This window comes from Mixophyes fleayi, chromosome 1, assembly GCF_038048845.1.
Source record: "Mixophyes fleayi isolate aMixFle1 chromosome 1, aMixFle1.hap1, whole genome shotgun sequence".
NCBI classification, from domain to species: domain Eukaryota; kingdom Metazoa; phylum Chordata; class Amphibia; order Anura; family Limnodynastidae; genus Mixophyes; species Mixophyes fleayi.
The window spans coordinates 45,726,841-45,752,441 of NC_134402.1; the positions used below are offsets into that span (position 1 = coordinate 45,726,841).

At 42.6% G+C, this 25,601-nt stretch overlaps 1 protein-coding gene across 2 annotated transcripts in view; it reads left to right on the top strand.

Moving 5' to 3' along the window:
- Positions 1-25,601, top strand: part of LOC142136854 (uncharacterized) — a 358,937-nt gene that overhangs the window by 46,095 nt on the left and 287,241 nt on the right. For both annotated transcript variants that reach the window (XM_075194706.1, XM_075194707.1), the window contains exon 3: positions 8,634-8,731. In XM_075194706.1, the coding sequence (XP_075050807.1) occupies positions 8,634-8,731 (98 nt within the window). The remainder of the gene's footprint in view (positions 1-8,633; positions 8,732-25,601) is intronic.

Below are 25,601 nucleotides of genomic sequence, written 5' to 3' on the forward strand. Positions count from 1 at the left end.
ACTTTTAACCACAGATATGTGGGCAAGCGGAACTGGGCAAACTAAAGATTATATGACTGTGACAGCCCACTGGGTTGGTCATTCGCCTTCACCAGCAGGGACAGCAGCAGCATGTACCCAAGTACGTCACATTTTTCAGAAGTAGGCTACTCTGTGTATCAGCAGCTTCACTAAGAGGCATACAGCTGACAATCTATTCCAAAAACTAAGGGATGTCATTGAAACATGGCTAATCCTGCTTGGATTCTCCTGAGGATATGTCATTTCTGATTAGGACCCCAATATTATTCAAACATTACAGCGGGGTTGAATTCCATCACATTTCCTGTTTTGCACACACAATCAACTTGGTGTTATAGAACTTTTAAAAAATGACATGCAGGAGATTGTGTTTGTGGTTGAAAAAATTAGGGTCAATTTCTGGTTTCTGCAACAGCATGTAGGAGAATGCAGCAGCTGCAAGAAGACTAGCATTTGAGGGGAATGTACTTTAGTCCAGCGAAGTAGTCACCTGTGAAGAGAGTGCAGACACGGTTAGCTTGAGTCAAGTAACATAGTAACATAGTTGATGAGGTTGAAAAAAGACACCAGTCCATCAAGTTCAAACTATTTTGGATCTCCTGCGATCCTGCACTTATATTTGAAATTGATCCAGAGTAAGCAACCGCCAATCTGTTTCAATTTTGAAAATCCCCCCAGACTCAATATTGCAATCCAATTTTTACCCTATATCCACTACTATCCTTTATTTTAAATTAACGGTCGTATCCCTGGATACACCTTTCCGCTAAAAATTTGTCTAACCCTTTCTTAAACATATCTATTGAATCTGCCATCACAACCTTCCCTGGCAATGAATTCCATATCTTGACTGCCCTTACTGTAAAGAACCCCTTCCTTTGCTGGTTGTGAAATTTCCTCTCCTCTAACCTTAGGGGATGACCACGTGTCCTGTGTATGGTCCTTGGGGTAAAAAGTTCCCATGAAAGCTCTCCGTATTGACCCCTAATGTATTTGTACATAGTAATCATATCTCCCCTTAGACGCCTCTTTTCTAAAGTAAACATGCCTAAACTGGCTAACCTTTCCTCATAACTTAATGACTCCATACCCTTTATCAATTTTGTCGCCCTTCTCTGAACCCTTTCTAGTTCCAAATTATCTTTTTTATAGAGTGGTGCCCAGAACTGTACTTCATATTCAAGATGAGGTCTTACCAACGATTTATACAGTGGCAAAATTACACTGTCTTCCCTTGCATCAATGCCCCTTTTTATGCATGCCAATACTTTGTTTGCCCTTGCAGCTGCTGCTTGACATTGAGCACTATTGCTAAGTCTACTGTCTACGAGCACTCCCAAATCCTTTTCCATTATAGATTCTCCTAAATTAATTCCATTTAATTTATAGATTGCGTTCTTGTTTGTGATCCCTGAATGCATAACCTTACATTTATCTGTGTTAAACCTCATATTCCATTTAGCAGCCCAATCCTCCAGTTTATTTAAGTCCCTCTGTAGAGAAGCTACATCTTGCTCTGATTTTATTACCTTACAGAGTTTAGTGTCATCTGCAAAAATAGAAACTTTACTCTCTAAACCATCACCAAGGTCATTAATAAATATATTAAAAAGGAGTGGTCCCAGCACGGAACCTTGAGGTACTCCACTTAAGACTTTTGACCAATTAGAAAATGTTCCATTTATCACAACTCTCTGTTCCCTATTCTCTAACCAGTTTTCGATCCAAGTACAAATTTTGATTCCTAGACCCAGTTCCCTTATTTTGTAAACCAACCTCTTGTGTGGCACTGTATCAAAGGCCTTTGCAAAATCTAAGTAGACCACATCTACTGTCCTGCCCTGGTCTAAGTTCCCACTAACTTCCTCGTAGAAACTAATTAGATTAGTTTGACATGACCTATCTCTCACAAATCCATGTTGATTCCCACTAATAATTTTATTGCGTACCAAGTAATCCTGAATACTGTCCCTTAAAATACCTTCCAGTAGTTTCCCCACTATTGATGTCAGGCTTACAGGTCTATAATTCTCTGGTTGTGATCTCGTCCCCTTTTTAAACAACGGCACCACATCTGCTATTCGTCAATCCCTTGGTACTGAGCCTGATGAGATTGAATCTCTGAAAATTAAAAATAGCGGTCTAGCTATTTCCGAGTTTAACTCCATAAGGACCCTTGGGTGTATGCCATCTGGACCTGGAGATTTATTTATCTTAATATTCTTCAGTCGCCTTTGGACTTCTTCCTCTGACAACCAAGTATTAATTAATGGCATGGTTTCATTTCCATTTTTATGTATTACTCCTGCCATTTGTTCCTCTCTGGTAAATACTGAAGAAAAGAACGTGTTTAATACCTCCGCTTTTTCCTTAGTATCATTTATCAATTCACCCATCTCACTTCTTAGGGGTCCTATATTATCTTTTTTAATCCTTTTGCCAATTATATACTTAAAAAACTTTTTGGGGTTTGTCTTACTTTCTTTTGCAACGTGCCTTTCATTTTCTAATTTAGCCAATCTAATTTCCTTTTTGCATGTTTTATTACATTCCTTGTACCTATGGAAGGACTCTTCTGACCCTTCAGACTTAAACAATTTAAATGCACGCTTTTTGCTTTGCATTTTTTCCCTTACCTTTTTATTTAGCCACATTGGTTGAGACTTAATTCTTTTACATTTATTTCCCATAGAAATGAACTTATACGTGTATGTTTCCAACAACATTTTAAAGACAGCCCACATTTCTTCCGTATTTTTTCCTTCAAAGGCTTTGTCCCAGTCTATGCTCTTTATAGACTCCTTTAGCATATTAAAATTTGCCTTTTTAAAGTTTAAAGTCCTAGTTGATCCCTTATACTGTTGTTTCTGGAAACTAATTTCAAATGAGACCATATTATGATCACTGTTTCCCAAGTTGCTCCTTTACTTGAATATTTGATATTACGTCTACATTGTTTGTTATTACTAGGTCCAGTATAGTCCGGTTCCTAGTTGGTTCCTCTACTAATTGGGACATGTAATGGTCTTTTAGCGTGCTCAGAAACCTATTTCCCCTAGCTGTACCGCAGGTCTCAGTACTCCAATCAATGTCCGGATAATTAAAATCCCCCATAATTAAAATTTGACCTAGTTGTGTAGCCTTTTCAATTTGCTGTAGAAGTTGGGCTTCCTCAATCGTACTAATATCTGGCGGTTTATAGCATATCCCTATCAGCAACTTCTCTGAACTTTTTCCTCCGCTGGATATTTCCACCCACAATGCCTCTATATTATCACCAATATTCTCGTATATAACTTCCTGAATACTTGGTTTTAATTCAGGCTTAATATAAAGACATACTCCTCCTCCCCTTTTATTTACCCTATCCCTCCTGAAGAGAGAATAGCCTTCCTAGTTGACTGCCCAGTCATGTGTATCATCCCACCAGGTCTCAGTAATACCTATAATATCATACTGCTCATTCATTGCTACTTGTTCTAGCTCCCCCATTTTACCTGTCAGGCTTCTTGCATTTGCAAGCATACACTTAAGTCTATTGCCTCCCTTAGGTATTTCTTTTTGCTTTAAAAAGGGCCGCTCCTTATCGGCTATGCTTCCCTTTCCCCCCTCTCCACCCCCTTTACTCTTGTTAAATTCCTCCTTACTACTCTCAATGTCTATCCCATAAATACTTGCTTGCCCCTCCCCCCCGGAGCCTAGTTTAAAATCTCCTCCAACATTCTAACCATCCTCTCCCCTTGCACTGCAGCCCCCTCCTCATTCAGGTGCAATCCATCACGACAATAAAGATGGCAACTGACCGAGAAATCAGCCCAGTGCTCTAAGAATCCAAAACCCTCCTTCTTACACCAATCTTTTAGCCACGCATTAACCTCCCTAATCTCCCGCTGCCTCCCTGGACTAGCGCGTGGCACAGGTAGTATTTCCGAAAATACTACCTTGGATGTCCTTGCCTTAAGTTTGTGACCTATGTCCCTGAAATCATTCTTTAGGACACCCCTTCTTCCTCTTACTCGGTCATTGGTGCCAACATGCACCAAAACCACTGGGTCATTCCCAGCCCCTTCCAACAATCTGTCCACCCGATCCGCAATATGCCGAGCCCGAGCACCCGGGAGACAACACACGCTTCGGCATGCACGGTCCCGATAACAGATTGCCCTATCTACCTTCCTAATAATTGAATCCCGTACCACCACAATCTGCCTGGGTCCCTGAGTAACTTTGGTCCCCTCTGTGCTGGAGAGACCATTCCCCTGGTTGCTAGAGGAAGCAGTGTCATCCAACTCTACCAATTCTGAACTGCCTTCCACATTTTCTTCATCCAATCTGGCAAATCTGCTGGGATTGCCTAGCTCAGAACTGGCCTGCCTCTTCCTCCCTCTGCTAGCCCTAGTTACTGTTACCCAGCTGCCTACCTGTGCATCCTCCTCTGTCTCTGCTCCACCCTGCTCAGCTAACGAATCAACGGTGAGCTGTAAACTCTGCTCCAGGTTGGCAATGTCTCTCAATGTTGCAATGGTTTGCTTTAGATCAGTTACCTGGGCTTCCAAAGAGACCAATTGCTCACATTTCTCACAGAGGTATAAACCTTGGAACACTTGCTCCAAGTGTGCATACATATAACAAGATATGCATTGAGTGAGATCATCAAGCCTGCTACTACTCATCTTATTATGGCTAACCTAACTTCTTATAGCCTACAGTGAACTTTAGTACTAGCCTTTCCTAGCCACTTACCAGATTAAACCCCTTCCTGGATTTAACTCCTTATTGGAACTAACTCCACACTTTAAACAAAAACAGCACTTGAAATCAAAAAAGCAGTGAAATCACAAGCTCAATGAAATCGCTTGCTACCTCCTGTTAAATAGAGCTTGCACTAACCAGCTGTATCAACTATGCAATTAAACCACACCCACTAGCTCTAACAGAGAGAAGGAAAAAAAAGAGAAAAGAATGAAAAAAGGGACACTTAATAAACACACAGAAAAACGAATCCCGTTCAATAAACACACAGAATAATTCCCCAAACTATATCACTCTCTCAGCACAGCACAGCAATCCTTACTGGAACTAACTCCACACTTTAAACAAAAACAGCACTTGAAATCAAAAAAGCAGTGAAATCACAAGTGATTGCCTTAATAATACATTTTGACAAGGAGCTACAGAAATTTAACGTGTGAAATAAAACAAAGTAAATGTGCTAACTATATTTTAATTGTAGATTAAATACTTAATTTGCTTCGCAAGGATCCAAGACCTATCAACATCTTGTTTGGACGTCTTCTCCTTCAGTTTCTCTGGCAACTGCTTGTTGTACAAAAAATTGCTTTCCCAAGACACCCAGTGGTGAGGCAGATGATTCCGCACAACATTTTGATATTTGCTCTGCTGTAAAAGAATTGCCCAAAAATCGTGACAGCTCTGCCCTAAAATTAACTACTAATTCCATTTGGAAGGCCATTATCGGCAATTACATCATAGTACACAGACTTCTATGATGGTGGGATGAATTAGTATTGCTTTAGGAAGATTATCACTAAACCCTGCCACCTCTCCTGTTTCAGAGTGAGCTATGGTACATTAAAATGTAAGTGCAGATTTAGACCAAGACTGTCAGCCCTATTATTTCTATTTCAGCAATTACAATTAGCAAGGGAGCAATGGAGCTCTTCTCTTTGGGTGTTACCTATATAACGCAGTACAATTTGCCTGGAAATTCAACAGACAAGCCTGCTTGTCTTCCTCTTCATCAACGACTCTTAGCAATTGAGCACTCGTCGTTGGGTGTATATTACACCCAAACCTTGTTAGTGCAAATTAGGAAATATACAGTTTAATCCCTGGTAGACCATCCACCATACTTTGCAAGTTAATAGTAGGATTGGTTGGAGTTATGGGCAAATTCACACATTTTTTTGTCAAATCCTTCAAACCAGCCCAGATGTCAAACTGTTGTGGTCTGCCACCTGCGTCATCCCTGCTTGTGTTTGGAAATTGCAAATTGGTGCCAGAACCTCACGTGCCAGAACTGCTGCCACTGGTGCCACACTGCTGCCTCTGGTGCAGGACTTACACAATCAACTGCATCCTCATCAGCGTCCTCGTCGGCTACCCAAATCTCCCCCTCATCCTCTTCTAATTCCAAAGTGTCATCCTCACTTGGTGTATCACCGGCTACACTCGGGCTGTTCAAACACACATCAGCAGAACTGGGTACATTATGGGTACATTATCAGAATGCTCACAATTAGACATACCACTGGTGGATGGACTCTCCACAGGGATTGGTGTCATTTCTGATTCTGAGCATACATTATCCTCTAATGCCTTACTGTTTTCTTGCAGCTCGGCTTTGACGCATAACAGTAGTTGTGCACTACTTTTACACTTCAAATTACTTGGTCTTGCTTGGTCACGAGTGACCGCACAAGAAGAAGGCTCATTAATATTTTTTGATCTGCCACTAATAGAGAAAGGCAAAGGCATCATTCTTTCTTTGCCACTGCGTGTGTAGAATAGCATGTTGGCAATTTTTTTTTTATCGGCAGTTAACTTTTCCTCAGTTACATTTCTTTTTCACTTCAACACGGCACATTTTTTTTGGTGTGTGTTTTTTTCCTTGATTTTAAAATACTATGTACTTTTACATCGCCTTTCCCAGATGACGTACTGGGAACACTACCATCAGGACTGGTGCCAGCACCTGATTGCTGATTCTGCTCATATCTGGACTGCTTTGAATCCATTTTAGTGAGCCCAAACCACTTGTAGTGCAAAATATTGTATTAGATAGATACTGCTGACAAATATGACTTTTTTAGACAGCCAGAAAAATTTGTGTAAAACACTGGGGAATATGGGACACCCCAAAGCACTTGTAGTGCAAAATATTGTATTAGACAGGTACTGCTGACAAATATGACTTTTTTTGACAGCCAGAAAAATTAGTGTTAAACAATGGGGAATATGGGAGACCATAAAGCACTTGTAGTGCAAACAACTTGAAAAATAAGCGTCCTCTATCCTCTTGTCTTGCTGCTCTAACAATTGCAAATAGAATTTGATTTAATAATAGAATTGAATAGATTCGAAATGAAAGAATAATAGAAAGAATAAGGTGTACAATTATTGCTCTGTCCCTGCGTTAATACAGCCTCTGACCTAACCCTGCTCTAGCCCTCTGTCAAATGGCGATGGATTGCTGTGGAGGCTGGTATTTATGCTTTTCAAATCTCACGAGAACCGAGCTCAGAAATACGAATACGTCACAATGACGTTTTGCCTCAATTTCGATTCTGAATGGGCGAGAGAGTACCGAGCCTGCTTGGCTCGGTACTCAGATAGACGAAATTCGGATGGATTCGGATCTCGGGGAACCGAGCCCGCCCATCTCTAATAATAATAGTCCTAGGGAAAAACTGTTTATGCACCCCTGCCCCTCCCAAGATTCAAAACTAAATCAATGGCCAACCATTCCCAGGGTAAACCTTTTTCCCATTATTCTAAATGTGTGACCAATGTTTGACACTTGCAAATACTGCGATCTCAAAACACAGTTCCACACATAGGCCAAGTTTGCTATGTAAATCATTAACAATTTTGCTGTAGAGAAGAGACTAGCCCAGGCATTCCTGCATAAAGTAACACATTTTAGGGGGAACACAGAGAGGAGTGGTAAGGTATATAAATGATGAGAAGAAAGGAACAGGGTTGAACAACAGTTTAGAAATTGATTTGTTTGGCAGCCTCAGTGTAGATGTAAGTGTAGTGGTGTTGAAGTAAATTATTTTGTTCTGTGTAAGCAGGGAGCCAGTTTCTGAGATCTTGCACTTTCTCTAAATCTCTTACATAAACAAAAAAAATTACATTTGTTATCTAAAGGTTTTATTGCTGTCGGCAATTACTTACCTCTCCACTTCTCGGCTGGCTCCTCTTGGCTCCCCTCTGCATACAGTGCTGTGATGTCATTGTGTTCACATATCAACTGGAAACAGATGCAGCCAGGACAGTTAAGTGCAGGGCCCTGTGGCACCATATGTGGGATAAATAGCAGGCATCCGCAGAACCCCCATCGCCAGTGGCCCAGGTCGCATTGCTGTCATTATGGCCCTGCTCTGTCAACTCAGAGGTAATACAAATACGGAGTCCTTTTATAGAGAGAAAATACACAGAACACCCCTGAAAATATGCCCTCTCCGCCCCTATGTTTCATTTCACTGATCCCACTCTGCAATATAAAATCTCAGGCTTACATTGCTCTGTAGAAGAACCAGATGCACCAGTGCGCCCATTTCATACTTTTCACACTACCAAACTTCTCTCATGGACTGGTGCAAACTTCTGCCCCTCTGCAAACACCATCATCTTGCTTCGTAAAACTGTGCACTTTGGCAGAATTTTACGTGCACCTATGCAAATTAACAGCACTACCACACAGGATTTGCCTTGGCCTTCTGCCATTTTGCCCTTATAAATGAGGCCCACTTGATCTTCCAAATGAATAACATGCTACCTTGGAATGTTTCGCTTTACCAACCACATACAGGCAAGAAACCGACACTCTGCAGCATAGTGTAACACGATTTATTCTCTCATTTTAGGAAAAGGAAAAAGTTACATCCTCAACATGCTGATGCTTATGACAGCTGATAATAAAGAAGAATATGTTGAAAACAACAAAGATGTAAAAGTTCCAAAGGTTTGTAGTATTATTACTAGAGATGTGTGCAGTTCCCCGTATTTTCATTTTCGTTTTGTTTCTGAAACCATTTTCGTGTTTTGATTTTGGTTCTGGCCAAAAATCTCATGTGTTTTGGTTTTTGATCTGGATTTCATTAAAAATTGTGAAAAATTGGTAAAATCATGTGATTTTGAGATGCCTTTGTTTATTTACAGTCTATTTTCTAATGATCTCTTCACAACTGTCAACATTTTCATCAATTGTGGCCAAAGACAACAGCGAGCTGGTTGGCTAAAATTAGTGACAGAGCAGCAACACAAATACATGGCAGTTTAATAAAATATACACTTTCTTTTTTTTTTTTTTTTTTAAAAGGTAATTTTTATTAGGGTTTTTATAAAACAAACAATGAGTTTGACACATATCAAAAGAAAACATATACATGATGCATACATATGAGACTCAAAAACATTTACTCACAATAACAAGAAAAGCTCTGAATAACTATCTATAATCGGGTATGCTATACATAGAAAGGAAAAGTGTTATTTGTTTTTATTTTTTAGAGGGAGGGGAGAGACAAAGAATGAGGGAAAGAAAGGTTTTGGGGGTTGGGGAGGGGCGAAGGAGAATATTCTACTCATTGTTTTATGTATCAGATTATAGGAAAGAGGTCAAATTAAGTTAGGATTTTCTAAAATTTAAGAGCCTTCTTAAGCCTGATGGGGATATATATCAAAACATCAGAGACTTGTCAAACGGTTGTCAATGGAGGCTCAGCATCATAGTAACTCGTCCAGGAAGACCATGTGTTTTGAAAGTTCACTGGTTTGTCTTTGAGAAGAGCTGTGATGCTTTTCATCCTATAGATTGACCAGACCTTACTGATAGTGGCTGAGAGCGAGCGGGGAGAGGTGTTTTTCCATAGGGCAGCAATTAGACATTTAGAGGCATTTAATATATGATTGATAAGTTTTTGCGTGGAGCGACTAGTGCCCGGGAGCCTTCTAGGAAGAAGTGAGTATAGGGGGGACTCGGGCATTTTAACCTGTGTAACATCCTTAATGAGATTATGAATTTGTTGTCAATAAGGTCGTAATTTAGGGCAACACCACCAAACATGCAACAGGGTACCCCGCAGACCGCACCCTCTTCAACATCGGTTGCTAGACGCTGGGAAGATAGTGTGGAGATGAGAGGGGACCAAATACCACCTGTAGAAAATCTTACAAGAGTTTTCCTTTATCCTAAATGATATGGATGACTAAGCTATATTAGATCTCACATGTGACAATTCTTTAGGAGTCAAGATCTCCCCGGTGTCCCTCTCCCAAGCAAGCTCATGAGGATCTTTTTCAGGCTGGCCAAAGTTGTTAATCAATTGGTACAAGGTGGATATTAAGCCTCTAGTAGTTGGGGAACAGCGACATAAAGATTCTAGATCCGAGCATTGGTCCGAGGGGAGAGGCGTTTTTAATGATCGATAGAGGTGCTTAAGTTGAAGGTATTGATAAAAGATTTTTTGGGGTAAATGTAATCTTCTCTGTAGGTCTGAAAATGTAGGAAAAACCCCAGCTGGGACCAGATCCCAAATAAAGAGCAAGTTATGTGTGGACCAGTAATGAAACATTTTATGATCTAACCCTGGTTCACAGTTTTTATTATTCCAAAGTGGGACAAGCAATGGGTAATCAGATCGCAACTTATAAAATCTGGTCACTTGATCCCAAATTAAGACAGAGAAACGGGCAGACTGAAGCTGGGCTAAACATCTAGTCCTATGCTGGGATGGTATCCAGAGAAGGGAGTATGGGGAATATAATTGTAATATATCTTCCTCAATCTGCGTCCACACTCTATAATGAGGGGGTGAGTGCCATAGGATACATTGTGACATATGTGTAGCTCTATAATACTTTATTATGTTTGGGAGGCCCAGACCTCCAGAGGTTTGATGTTTGGAGAGTATTCGCATACGCACTCTAGGCTTACGCCCTGCCCATACAAATTTAGATATCATTTGCTGAAGGCGCTGGAGAACATGTAAGGGAACCTGAATTGGGAGCGTTTGCCACAGATAAAGTAACCTGGGTAAAACATTCATTTTGATTGAAGCCATCCTGCCAATCCAGGAAATATGAAATTTATTCCATTGAGTTAGGTCACCTCGAATTGTATTAATTAGTCTAGGGAAATTAGCTGCGTGCAGAGAGGAGTAATTCTTAGTTATGTATATTCCCAAATATTTGATCTTATTGTGTTGCCACCTAAAGTTATAAGTGTTTTTAAGTGGTTGGGTGATATGCTGAGGGATATTAAGATCTAAAATTTCAGACTTGTCCGCATTAATTTTGTAGTTCGATAGGAAACTATAGAGCGATATTTCTTTCAAAAGGTTAGTCAATGAAGTGTGCAGGTTAGTTAATGTGAGTATGACATCATCAGCATACAGGTCTATCTTATTATCTCTAGAACTCGTGGAAATACCCGTGATTTCCATGTTGTTTCTAATTCTAGCTGCTAAGGGTTCCATGATAAGGGCAAAGAGTAAGGGAGATAGGGGGCAGCCCTGACGAGTGCCATTACTTATTCTAAAGGGTGTTGTTATGTGCGTATTGTCGCTAACCAATAACGATTGTCGAACCTCGAGTTGTGTTTCCAAAGCACAAAGATTTATTCGCAAATAGTAGAATAAATATGCTCAAGCGAAGTAATAGTAAATACAGCCGTTACTTATCGCAGGCGCTCTGGATCCAGTGCAGTCATTCAATCCTGAAGTCTGGGGACAAGAAGTCTGCATGCTGGATCACAAGCTGCTGCTTATATACACAATCAAATACAGTAATACAATGAAGATGGTATAGCTTGCATCTATTGGTCCAGGTCTCAGGAATGTCCAAGGGGTAGTCAATCATTGGCTGGTTCATCCTAAGGAATCCAAAGGAGGGGGTCATCTCTGCAGGGGGTATGCTCTGCTCTTCCCTCCAAGATTCCTTAGTCTTAAGTAGTTCATAATTCCCTATCATTCATAACTTGTGTATGCACTCTGCGATTCCCTCGCAGAGTGAACCAAACAGTAGGATATGTAGCAAGGTTCATTATGATACCACTCATGATGTTATTCCTTCAACCCGTTCCGTGTATTTCACTAATATGCATGTAACTCTGATGTAACATATAAATACTACTATATTTCGACATAACTGACTATGTGTTGCAACTACCATTAATGTGTACTATTTTATAAGTATGCGTGTTTGTGTGAATGTATGGTAAAAGATCAATTACTGTTGCTGCCACGTGTAGTGGATGCGTACGCCCTTTCACGCTGTAGCGTGCCCTTGTACGTCGTAGCGTACCGTACGCATCTTTTCAGACAAAGACAACCAAGTTTGCTAGACTTTAATTGAAATGACTCTATCCAATTTGTTGACTTCGACAGTGTTGATGTGAGACCGTTCGCTAAAACTGAAGCCGTTGGATTATGATACAACGCCGAGATCCCCTTACAAAAGGAGCCCTGGATCACCATGCTTCCCAGAGTCTGCTGGATAAATGGCCAAGCCACTCTATCAAAAGCTTTTCTTTGGTGTCTAGAGTAACCACCAAAGCCGGGAGAGACATATTATTAGCTATATGGATTAAGTCTATTATTCTTCTCGTGTTATCTGAAGCTTGCCTTCCTGGGACAATTCCTACTTGGTCCGGATGGACCAGTGAAGGGAGAACAGCTCCCAGTTTATTTGCTAGTATCTTAGCAAAAAGTTTTAAATCAACATTAAGCAGAGAAATGGGTCTATAGTTACTCACTTCCGTCGAATCCCTGTCCGGTTTAGGTATTACCACAATCCCCGCTCCGGTGGTGGCTCCATCAAATTTGTCCCCTTCAAGAACCGAACTAAATAACCCTGAAAGCATGGGGACCAGTTGGCAAACAATTTTTTTGTAATATATGGAGGAAAATCCATCTGGACCTGGGGCTGATTGACGTTTCAACGCTTTAATGGCCTCAATAATTTCTTCTGAGGTAATCTCTGCATTAAGAGCTGTCAATTGACTTCTACTGAGTTTGGGTTACTGGCAGGAGCGGAGGTAGCTCTTAATATTTGCTTTAAGCTGGATTGGATCTTCTATCGTTGGACTCAAATTGTATAGAGAAGCATAATAATCCCTAAATTGTTGTGTAATCTTTTGGGGATCATAAAGAAGAGAACCCGTAGAGTCTCTTAATGTCATTATTCTGTTGCGAGTACGGCGGGCACAGAGTTTGCGTGCCAAGATAGTATCAGCTTTCTCACCTTTTTCATAATACTTTTGCTGTACCCACAAGAGAGTCTTATCTGCATGTTTTGATAGTATTTGATTCAACTGTCCCTTAAGAAAAAGAAGTTTTGAATATATTCTCTTTTTAGGGGTTATTTGACGGCGAGATGTAACTTGCTGTATCTGTTGCACAAGTTCGCGTATTCGCTCTCTTTCTTTCTGTCTCTGCTGCGCTGACATTTTAATAAAGATACCTCGTATGGTAGCTTTATGGACTTCCCAGAGTATAGGTTGTGATATCTCCGGTGACGCATTTTGTGAAATGTAATCAGTAATAGCCTGAGATATCTGAGTGATATGTTCTTTCTTAAAAAGTAATGACTCATCAAGTCGCCATCTAGGGTGTGATTGTGAGAGCCGAGGTAAGAGCAAAGACAGCTCAACTGCTTCATGGTCAGACCAGGACACCGGGAAGACCCGGACATCTCCCAATTTCTGGGTTGCCGATCAACAAAAAAAATGTTGATCGGCAACATCAACAAAAAAAATAATCTATTCTTGAATACAAATCATGAGGGGCCGAATAGTGAGTGTATTCTCTGGAAGAAGGGTATAGAACTCAAAAGGCATCATACAAATGAATAGCTTCAATTGGTCCTTCAGCCTACTAGACTCCTTAGAGTGTCCTGGAGAGATATGAGTTTGAGTAGATCTATCTAATGTTGGGTCTAGGATAGTATTAAAGTCCCCTCCCACAACAGTCATACCACCTGCATGAGAGCATAGTTTCTGAAAAAAATCTGCGTAAAAAGCCCCCTGCTGCACGTTTGGGGCATATACTTAGGCTAAAGTTATAGGATTCTGATTCAAGGTACCTTTTAGAATGACATATCTACCAAGAGGGTCAGATATCTGCGATTCAATAGTCAGAGGATCTCTACTATGTATCAATATTGCTGTGCCTCTACGTTCTACGTTTGCAGAAGAATAAAAAGCATGTGGATAGAATTTAGAGGCCAATGAGGGGTGGGGATCCTTAAGATGCGTTTCTTGTAAGAAAATCAAGTCTGGGTTTTTCCTCTTAAAATATTGTAAAGCCATTGTACGCTTATTCGGTGAGTTAAGACCGTTGACATTAAGAGATATTATTTTAAGACTCATGGGGGATATTGATGCAAGAGAAGCACTGTTTTAACAAAGAGGTTAAAGCTTCTATTTAAATCTAGTAGCTGGATGTGGGGAAGGGAAGACACATAAGGAAAAAGGGGATGGGAATGTGTGGCGGTTCTGATCTCGAGGTGAGTTCCAGGACCTAGATAAAAGAAATGTATCAGGTTGCGTGGTAGTGGAAAGGTTAGAGGGGGCAATGGTATTTCGTAAGAAACGTAGTAGACAACTAACAAAATCTGTGCTTAGGGCACTTTTAAGGCATGTGGGTGCAAGTGAGATAAGCATAGGTGAGGGGGACCGCACCGGAAATTATCAAAACAAAGTGATATAAATAGCATAATATAAACATCAAATAAAAAGATGTCAAAACAGTTCAAACATATAAACATTTCAACAGTATGAACAAGAACTGTAAACATATTCTATATAGGCTCCGGAGAAAACCGGAGTAAGTACTAATATACAAATTAAGACTCCATGTCTATTTTTAGGTCAACCGAATTAGAATTGGTCAGCGCCCTTTGAGGAGAAAAGGTAGGGAGGAGAGAGGGGGCGGGGGGGAATGGGGAAGGGATGAAAGGGAAAGAGGGGGGAGTAGGGAATGGGAGGAGGGCTGTTGACCTGGATACTAATAACTATATCAAAAAGATATATACTCTAAGAAATTAGTAAAGGCCTATAATCTTTCTTTATATAAACTTCAAGTATTATAGTGGACACAATAAACCTGTGTGAAACATTAAACTAATTACTCAAACCTCATGAAAAGGAAAGCCTAAGATAGTGAAAAGACTGGAGTACGTTTACATCCAAGTATAACGCTTTTTGTCAGGATGGAGCCGGAACCGAAGTCTTCTGCTGCGATGGAGATGTTGAAGTGGAAGGCTCAGAGTCCTGGGTAAGGTGAAGACGCCTAAGCAAATCAAGACCCTGCTCCAGGGTTTTCACCAAGTGGTTCCGACCATCTTTGGAGACAATTAGCTGGAATGGGAAGCCCCTTTTATACTTAATCGAGTAGTTGTGTAGAGCTTTTGTAACATTAATAAGGTCTCTATGTTTTTTCAAAGTAGATGGAACCAGGTCCTGATACAACTGTAGGTGCGATCCAGAGTAGGAGATCGATTGCACGTTCCTCGCTCTTTAGTTTTGAAATAGTGGAAACGTATAATTATGTCTCTGGGACGCTGATCTGAATTTGGTTTCGGGTGAAGGGCTCTATGGGCCCTATCTAAATTAAGTAACTCTTTTGATAGATCAGGTATCATTTGGAGGAAAAAGCCCTCTAAGTAGTCAGGCAATGCTTCTGCAGAAATGGTTTCCGGGACATTTTTTATCCGGATGTTGTTACGTCTGTTACGTTTCTCTAGATCTTCCAGTTGGTCCTTAAAAGTGTTAACTTCTGCTCGCAGGTCAGCAATCTCCGTGTCTGTTGTTTGCTGGTATTTGGAGACTACATCCAGCTGATTTTCAACGACATCAGTACGAGATCCGAGTTCAGATATTTCCGATTGAAGTTCTGAGACAGTTGCCCTCATGTCTGACTGAATTGTTTTTGTGACTATGGCAATCACATCATTGGGGGTGAGTGGATTTTCAGGTGATGAATTGCCTTCTGAATCCGATCCCATATCAGCTGCTTCAGGCAATGCTTTAGGTCGGCCACCAGCCTTTTCAAGAGCTTTTATAATGGTATGTTTAGGAGTGCTACTTATTTTTTTATTTTTGTGAGACATATTGGCAAATAAGGAGCACCTACTATTGTCCCAGGATTAACGTAGTGACCAAAATCTGCAACAATCAAATGTATAGAACAATGGACGGCTTCCCAATTTGTATAGAAAAATATACGATACTTTGCTTCAGGACATCAATAATGTGTAGTGCATCCCCCACCCACTAGAGTTAGAGTCAAGGTAACATTTCTTTACAACTTACAGTTGAAAGTGGCAGAGGAGCTCTGAACGTGATACATAACCTAGATATCTCGATGATGTCAATGTCAGGTACTGTTGTTGCTGCAGGAGGAGCTATCCGCACTGTCGCCAGCTCAGGGCTCCTGTTACAGAATGTGGATTATGTGTACCTCAACCCTTTTCCAGCTGGGTAAATAAGAGACAGGCTGAGTCTACCTCTGATACGGTAAGGTCGGTTGGGGTGCCCACTTGTTAGATATCTTTTGTGTGGCAGATGCCAGGCTAGATGGTTGGTAAAACCTTATATGTAGTTTAGAAGTATAGTTGACTGCGCTTTTATTGTATCACCACCAGATGGCAGTGTATATTCACAAGTGAGCTGTGAGGTGCACTGACGCAGCCACTCTTGCAGGAAACTAAGCCACAATGGTGGAGAGGGGACTTTTGGTTCTGTGTCCTCAGCTGGTTCTGCTGTCAGTCTGGGCAGTGCTGGAGGGGCTGTGAATAGCAAATCCAGGCTCGGGTCCCCGAGAGCTGCCTCCCCGTGACCCATTTATTTCAGTGCAGCAGCGAAGAAGTCCGATGGGGGTGTCTCCTGTCGAATCCCCCACGAGTGGCTCCAATCCGAGCCTGTAGAACCGGCAGCGGGGAGCACCTCTGAGTCTGCTTTATTCAGTGAGCCGCGGACTTCCAGCCTGTAAACGCCGACCGGAAGACTGCTGCCGCGAACCGGAAGTCGGGTCCGGCGGGCTTCTGGCTTACTGGGGGCCGGGGCAAGTACAGGACACAAGTCACGGAAGCGCCACTGGAGGGTCCTGAGCAGCATAAACAAGGTAAGATGCAGCGATTCCTATTTCAGTAGGACCTCTCTCAGCACAGGGTAACAGCTTCACAATGGGGCCTCCCTGAAAGTCAGCACGGGTCGGAGACCAGGCAGGAAAGTCAGGCGGTCACGGGCCAGCTTGTAGGGCCAAGTGTTGGGTACCAAAGGTCCCTGCTGATGCCTGGAGGTCTTAGACCCTGAAACAGACCCACAACGCTGGGATAAGATCCCTTGTTTTAAACTTTTTTATACGTTTATGCAGAGCTCTGCAATGTCTGGACTGACCGAAATGGCGTCCAGGCCACGCCCCCAAATATACACTTTCTATGAAACATAGTGGTACAGCATTGGCACACAGGATGGCAGTTTAATAAAGTAAAGGGAACCTTTACACAATATCCCAGGGAAGGCCCACCCCACAACTGAACTGGTTTGAGAAAATCGCTGAAGCATATAAAGTGTGGTATTTTACCTCGTGCTACCTCTTGCTTCAGTTGGTGGCATGGCGGATCATTTTCTTTTAAGCTGCTGCAATGATCTACATGTGGTTGCTGAATGCCAAAAATGCCCAAAATTTTACTGGCAAAGGACAGCATCTCATGCACCAGCCTCTAATTTTTTAAGAATTTCTGCACAAACAAGTTGTGTGAACAAAGCATGGTACATTTCCTATGAAACATAGTGGCAGAGAAATGGCTGATAGGATGGTCATTTTAGAAAAGAAAATAGTCAAAGTTGTGCCTGTCCCAGAAGTAAAATAAGAGAAATCGTAGGATCACAGACACAATATTTTCAACGATAGACAGCGGGGGATATTGAATGCTGCTCGCAGTCATACAGCACCCTGCTTTTTCTCCACTAAATAGTTCAGCTGTCACTGATGCTAAACCTTGCACAACTGGCTTCAGATTGAAACATTTTGATTTAAAAGGAAAGAGAGATTATTTTTTGTCTACTGCTAATTAGTTTACATGAAAAAACAGACAGTATTTAACTTATCTGCACAATAGAAAAGTAATTTGCACCCTTTGCATTGTAAAATGGCTTTGTCCAGGAGACTACTTACTCAATTTTTACCTAACTTTCCTTAATGAATCAGGTCCACTATGAGCACCACAATCACAAGTGTGTCCGATTAGGAGCAAGTGTGCTATTGGCACTGTTTATACTCAAAATATCATTAACGTAGCAATCGAAAATTAATTTTTATATACTGTAATCGGTTCAATATATAGATAAATATTTTTCTTGCAAGCCTACAAAAAATTTTGTAAAGTGAAAGGCTCACTTTAAGAATATTTCCTGCTACAAAGTTTGTAAAATAGATAAAACAATCTTTAGTTACATTTAAAAATAACAGAATGCAAGTAAAGGGTAGAACAGTGATTTGCAGAAGTTAAACAGGAGGGGTAATTTTAAAAATGTTTGCCTCCACCTAAGTCTTCTACACAGTATGGTGGGATGCAGATTGTGACTGAACCCATCAGGGGTTGACTCGGGAAGCCCCTTGTACCTGACCACACTAACCCTCTGAGAAATAATGTACCGGATACTGTGGTTGCAAACAATCAACTGGGTGTTTATTTTGGGGAAATTAATGGGAGAGGCAGATTTAAATATGGGAAGATTCTGGATGGGATAAATGGGATAGCGGGTAACAGGCGCGGGCTGGGAGAGCTTGGCCTGGGGGGCACACAGGCGGCCGCATCACGTGACACGCGATGCGGCCGCGTCATTGATGACGAGGCCGCATCGCGTGTCACGTGATGCGGCAGTCTGCGTGCTGGACGCGGCCGTCTGCGCGCTGGATGCGGCCGCATCGCGTGTTTTGCGATGCGGCCGCGGATATTGTTATACAAATTTGGCTTCCGGGGGAGTTGGGGCCGGCCCAAACAGGGGTCGGACTGAGCGGCCCGGGGGGCCGATGCCCCCCTGCCCTCCGGCCCAGCCCGCCCCTGGCGGGTAAGATAATAATCAAAGGCAACAGTACAGTAATAACGAAACAACAAGATGGCAGCCACACGTACATTCACTGATGCCCAAACTCTCCCACAACGTTCACACACAGCCTGAAATTATAAACAATAATGATTTCCTACAATAATCACAGTCCTGCCAATATTAAATAATTTGTGAAGTTAACTGGTTAACGTTGGTGCACTTGTCCCAACGTTGGTCATTTGCATTAGATCCCTGGTACTTGAAATGTCTCCTCATCTCTGACAGGTAACAGAGTCTCTGGTATTTGTGCAGATTTATGTAAAGAGGTTAACTTGTAGAATTATAGGTATAGCGTTCTTTTCCTAATGCAGCGTTAATGGTGTCAAAGTGTTTGGGGTGTTATTACTTCTCTCTCTTCTGGATGAAGATGACAAGTGACAGCTCAGCCACTGTTGGGTCATTGACTAACTGCAAGCCTGAGCTTGCAAGCTGTCCCTCTTTGCTCACACGCAATTCGCTAATAGCGGGAGACTCCCTCACCATACATAGGCTTACTTTGCTGTATAATCACCCTCAGGTTACTTAATAGTGAATTCTCTGCAGTGATCCGGCTACAAGACCTTTCTGTGCAAAGTTACACTCAGCTTCTCTTTTCAGACTCAGTCTTTCCGGCAGACTCTCCTTTCCTTTCCACACACACCTCACTCCTTCTCCTGTTGCTGTCACACGTCTCTGACTCCCAGCACCTATTCCTCTCTCCTCTCTGCTACCTGCCTCTCTCTCCTATCCTCCCAGACTCTCTGGTAGGGCTGACCTCTGCTACACCCTGAGTTTCCATAGCAGTTTTAGCACTTGACTGCCCAGTATAAGCCAGCCTGGTTACACTCTCCTCCTGGTGCTCTAGCATAGAACGATAGCAACTCAGTGCTGGTGAACCACCTAAAATGCAATCATGAGTTAATATATCCTGTCTCCTGGCAGAACCAACCACACTTACACAAGGGTTGTACACATTGTAGTATGGGCAAGGATATACTCAGGGTGTATTACTCTTGGTACCTCAGCACCTTTACCCAGAAACTCGTAGGTAAGAATCATGGGAGGTCTAATGTCCCTTCTGGAACGGGTACAGACTTCAGAAACCCCCTCATCTCCCCATGGAAATTCCGACTGAACTCTCTCTGGCATGAACTGAGCTTACATACGCCTTGGATCTTCTACAGACTAAAACTCCTCCACCACAGCTTCAGGAATGGATTGTTCTTCTTGAACTGCTGGATCTTTCCTCCTGGTGCCTCTAGCAGCTCTTCTCCAAAACTGTCATGATTCCTCTTCTTTTGGCCTAGGGGCAATAAATGCTGACGATGGTAGGTTTTTTTTGGCCTGGATGCCTCTTCTGGTCTCACGTGATAAAAATGAATTCCATCCAAATTCTTCACTACCACATGTGGGTCATCTTTACTCCTGTTGGCCAATTTATGTTTCCTGGGTAAGCCTAGATAGTGCAAGAGCAATCTGTCACCTTGCTGGAGAATGTGCTCCCTCACTCCCCGGTCATAATGTGCCTTGTTCCTCTCTCCCAACTTCCTTGCTAACTATTTAGCCAGTCTATAAGTCTACTTTAACTCAACCTTCAGCCTGGTTATGTATTTTAACCTCGAGGGCCCAGGAGTATCTTCTGGTGAGTTCCTGAAGCAGATATCTATGGGTAATCTTGCCTCTCTCCCGAACATCAGAGCATAAGGGGAACACTCTGTGGTCTCATTTCTCGTGCAATTGTATGCATGCATCAGCTGGGATAGGTGCCTGCTCCATTGTGCCTTTTTACTAGGGTTCAAGGTGCCCAACATATTGAGGAGGGTTATGTTAAACCTCTCCAGCAGGGGATCCCCCTGAGGATGGAAAGGGGTTGTCCTTGACTACTTGATCCTGCAGATCTTGCACAACTCCTTGATCAAGGTGCTTTCAAAGTCTCGACCTTGGTCAGAGTGGATGTGTGCTGGTAGTCTGTAGTGCACAAAGAAGTTCTTCCATAATACCTTGTTGACTGTACAAGCCCTCTGGTCTTTGATGGTGTAGGCTTGGACATAGCAGATGTAATGGTTAGTCACAACCAACATGTTGCTAATGTTTTCTTCATCCGGCTCCATGGCGAGGAAATCAATGCAAACTAGCTCTAGTGGCCCATTACTACACATGCCCAAATTCAAGGAGCAGATCTGAAGATACCTAGTCTGATTAATTCAGGTGTAGTTCTGCTCAGCTCTACTAGACAGAACACTGCAGGTTACATACAATACCTATGGGGAATGCACAGAAAAAAAAAACAACAACAATTAATGTCACCTGTTAGTAATTTAGGCATTAGTAATAAAATAGTTTTAAATTCTATGAAATACATTTATTAGGATATTCTTAATCATCATCATCTATTTATATAGCGCCATTAATTCCACAGCGCTGTACAGAAAAATCATTCACATCAGCCCCTACCCCATTGGAGCTTACAATCTAAATCCCCTAACATACACACACACAGACCGAGAGAGACTAAGGCCAACTAACGTAAAAAAAGTATGTTTTTATGGAGTGTGGAAGGAAACCGGAGAATCCGGAGAAAACCCACGCGAACACGGGGAGAACATACAAACTCCACACCGGAATCAAACTCATTACTCCAATGCTGTGAGGCAGAAGTGCTAACCACTAAGCCACCGTGCTGTGTACTAAACATAAAAATATTTTTTTCAGTTGCTCCTGATTGCAAACACATATTATAGCATGTATATGCAACTGTTGTCACTAGTGGTCAGGAATTAGGCTAGCCCTGTAGCTGGAGCAAAAGATACAGCAGAAAAACAAGTAGTTTTGAGATGCCCAAAGCTTGAATCGAACGTGGCTGCATGTGCTCGAGATTGGCATGCCCTTACTACAGCAAACCAACCCTTCCCCACTCCGTGCACTCCCTGAAATCGAAGGCTGTAGTAAGTGTCCTTGGAATGCGAAGATAAATTGAACGATGCTCCATTCACTGGCGTATGTCCCGGTTCTGGAGATGTGCAGATCAAATTTGCGTATGATATGCTCAAAATTGGTAGATACAGGTCTTTATGGGGGGGTATTCAATTGTTATGAAACTCCGCAGTTTAAAAACTAATACCGTTATTATGGTAGTAGTTAGCTGGATTTCAGCTCGCGGCTCAGGGAGCTGCAAGCTGAAATCCAGCGAGAAAATTACCGTAGTAACGTTTTTTCCACGCACTATTACAGTAATAACGTCAATAGTGCGCGGGATTTTCAGCGTTTTACGCCGACAATTGAATACGCCCCTATGAATCAGGTTCAATATGTGCAAGTAAATATATGACGTACATAATAAAATATCAAAAGCAAAAATATACAGTAGGTTCAATGAATTCATTGGATTACGGACCAGTGGCTTTAATATGCATTAGGATGATAGATCATTCTGGGCTTGATTCATCCAGGCACGTATCTGCCGATTTTGAGCATATCGTATGCAAAATCACTCTGAGCATGCCAAACTGGACCATATGTCATTAAACGCAGCCATGTCTGCTCAATCTTTATACGCAAAGGACATTTAACACACAGTCTACAATTTCGGTGAGGGGGGAACAGAGCGGGAAGGGGCGTTCACCTGTAGTCAATTTACAGTAGAGATACTCGGGCTCGGTTTTCGGAGAAATGAGCCCACCCGAACATAGCTGATCCGAGTAGCGAGCCGATCCGGCTCGGTACTTACGTGCCCTCGGAACTGAAAACGTGGCAAAATGTCATTGTCGCGTAGTTGGAGTTCGTGAGTTTTGGATTCTATAAATTCAGCCCTCCACGGAGATCCAGTGCCATTTCACAGAGAGACACAGAAGGGGTAACAGGGTTGTTGGCAGTTCCCAGTGCAGTTGGCCAGCATCATAGCTATAACAGAAAGAGTAGGGGTGGCAGTGTTCTTCAAATCCTCCAGTGACATTCTACTTTGCCATAGCTCACCCAGAAACAGGAGAGGTGGCAGTTTTCAGCGCTGAAACAGAAATTCTAATAATAGGGCTGGAAGGGTTCTTAAAAGTCTCCAGTGACATTCGACTGTGCCATAGCTCATCCAAAAACAGGAGAGGTGGCAGTATTCAGTGATGAAACAGCAATTCAAATAATAGGGCTAGCAGTGTTCTTAAAAGTCTACAGTCACATTCTACTGTGTCATTAAAATGGGTTCACATCAGTCCACAGAAGCCCAGCAGCACCAAGCAGCTGCTGATTTTTTTATTTAGAAAAACTTGCAACAAAATACATATCTCAACAATCTTACAATAACGAAACCCCTCCCATATCCCAATAAAAAAGTCAATGCTCATAATAGATAAAGTCCATAAAAATAAAAAAGTCCATAGGATTTCATGGCTAACGTAAACTGGTTATATGCACCATAATAAATGTTTTAACTTTAATGTTAAGACAAACTTTAACTGTACCAAAACTAAAAACAAGCATAGTGAAACTAAATAGGATGACTAGACACTTACTAAAAAAAGGAACCAATCAAAATCTACTGAGAGGTGAAGAAATAGAAAGCCAACAGATGGAGAAGCCCCAGATTTCCACCACCCACTAAGGGGGTTTCAAGCCACGCCAAAGTCTGGCCCAGCTCGCAGCATCCATCCGTTGCCTCTCCATATCCCTTATCTTCCAAACCTTGTGAAGAATATCTCCCACCACCTCTTTGAAGGGAGGACTTTCTTGCGGATTGTCACTAAACACCGTGCATTCCACGTTTAATACCTAACCACTAATTTAACTAAAAACAGAGTGACCAAATCAAAAGCCCTAAATCTCTTGAGCGCCACGTAAACCCACTCAGGGTAACTAAGCCCCGAAAGACTAGGCGTGCCCAACACACACGAGACCCCATCATAAACCTCTATGTTAAAAGGACACCTCAACAAGAAATGATCCATTGTCTCCTCCTCCCCTGGACACTCCTCCCGTGGGCAGCCACGATCATCGGCATTCTTTACCTTGAGGTTTCCTCTAACATAGAGTTTCCCGTGGAAGGAGAGCCAGGCAATGTCCCTGAGCTTCAGTGGTATCCTCCGATCAGTGATCAGAGCTATGCCATCTGAGCAGACACTGCCCGGGCAGTTCCTCAGTGACAGAGGCTCCCAGAAGTGAGACCGCAAGACTCTCCTCTCCAACTCCCTTCTAGAGGAGCTGTTGACCTCTCCCACCTCCAGTTGCCATTTCCTTGTCACCTTCAAACCCAGTTTCAAGTAGGCCGGGAGGTAACCATGTGGAACTTGAAAGCTCTTTACCACTCCTCCCTCTACCCAGGAATTGAGGAATGGATGCACCCAGGCACGAAAGCCCTCTACCCATCGAGGGGGAGTCTCCAAGATGAGACTGTGCAGATGCAATTTAAGAAAGGTGAGCATAAATAAGAGCACTGGGTTTACCATACCCAGGCCTCCCTCCCCCCTCGATCTGTAGGTCACGCTACGTTTAACAAGGTTCAGCCTGTTCCCCCAAAGCATCTGGAAGAACACTGCATTCACCCTGGCCCATAAAGATTCTGGCAAAAGGCATGCATAGCTGACATACAAAAAGACTGGAATCAGGTAAGTCTTGATCAAGTCCACCCTTTCCCTAAGAGACAAATGCCATCTTTTCCAACGTACCACTTTAGCGGAAGCTGCTCCCAACCTAATCTCCCAATTTCGCTTGGCATAATCACCAGGGCCAAATTGGATACCAAGAATTTTAATCTCCTCGCTCGCCTGGGGAAGGCTGTCCGGAAGGTCAAAATGCCGACCCTCCTCCCCCATACAGAAAGCTTCACACTTATCCTGATTGATTCTGGACCCTGAGGCCTCAGAATATGTACAGATATCAACTGTCATGTCTTTCGCTTCATTCACATCAGAAATCACGATCGTGACATCATCTGCGTAAGCCACCACTTTCAACGGCTTCCCCGGGCTCAGTTGCACCCCTCTCACTGTGTCGCCTTCCACCCTCCTGATGAAGGGATCGATTGCAAACACGTACAAGAGGGAGCTCAGGGGACATCCCTGTCTGACTCCCGAAGTCACCGAGAAAGTAGGACCTACCCAACCATTAACAAGCGGGAAGCTTTCGGCTTGCCTGTAAATCCCTCTAATCCAATTGACCACCCACTCTGGGAGCGGGTACTCATGATTGACCCAAGTAGACACCAGAGGTACTCATGATTGACCCGATCAAAAGCCTTCGTTTGGTCCAGTGTCAGCAAATACTTTCCCCACTACTCAGCACGACACCGCTCAATGGCCTCCCGGACACCAAGGACAGCACTAAAGGTGCTACGACCCTTCACATTGCAATGCTGAGAAGGAGAAAGTACCAGGTCTGTAATCTGAATCAACCTGTTAAACAGCACTTTTGCCAGAATCTTGCGATCCACATTAAGAAGGGCGATGGGGCGCCAGTTCTCAATCTTGGATTGGTCCGATCCCTTGGACAATACTATAAGGGCAGATGTCCTCATGGAAGGAGGGAGTAAACCCTCGCCCAGGCATTCATTAAACACTTCCATAAGGCAAGAGGCCAAGATGTCGACAAAGATCTTATAAAACTCGGATGTCAGGCCATCCGGTCCTGGGGACTTATTCATAGACAGACTATCTATGGCAGCCTTGACCTCGTCTACCGTTATATCACCATCCAGGGTGTCAAGCGCAGCATGCAAGTTATTCACACCAGGTGTTTCCTTCAGAAATTGCTCCAT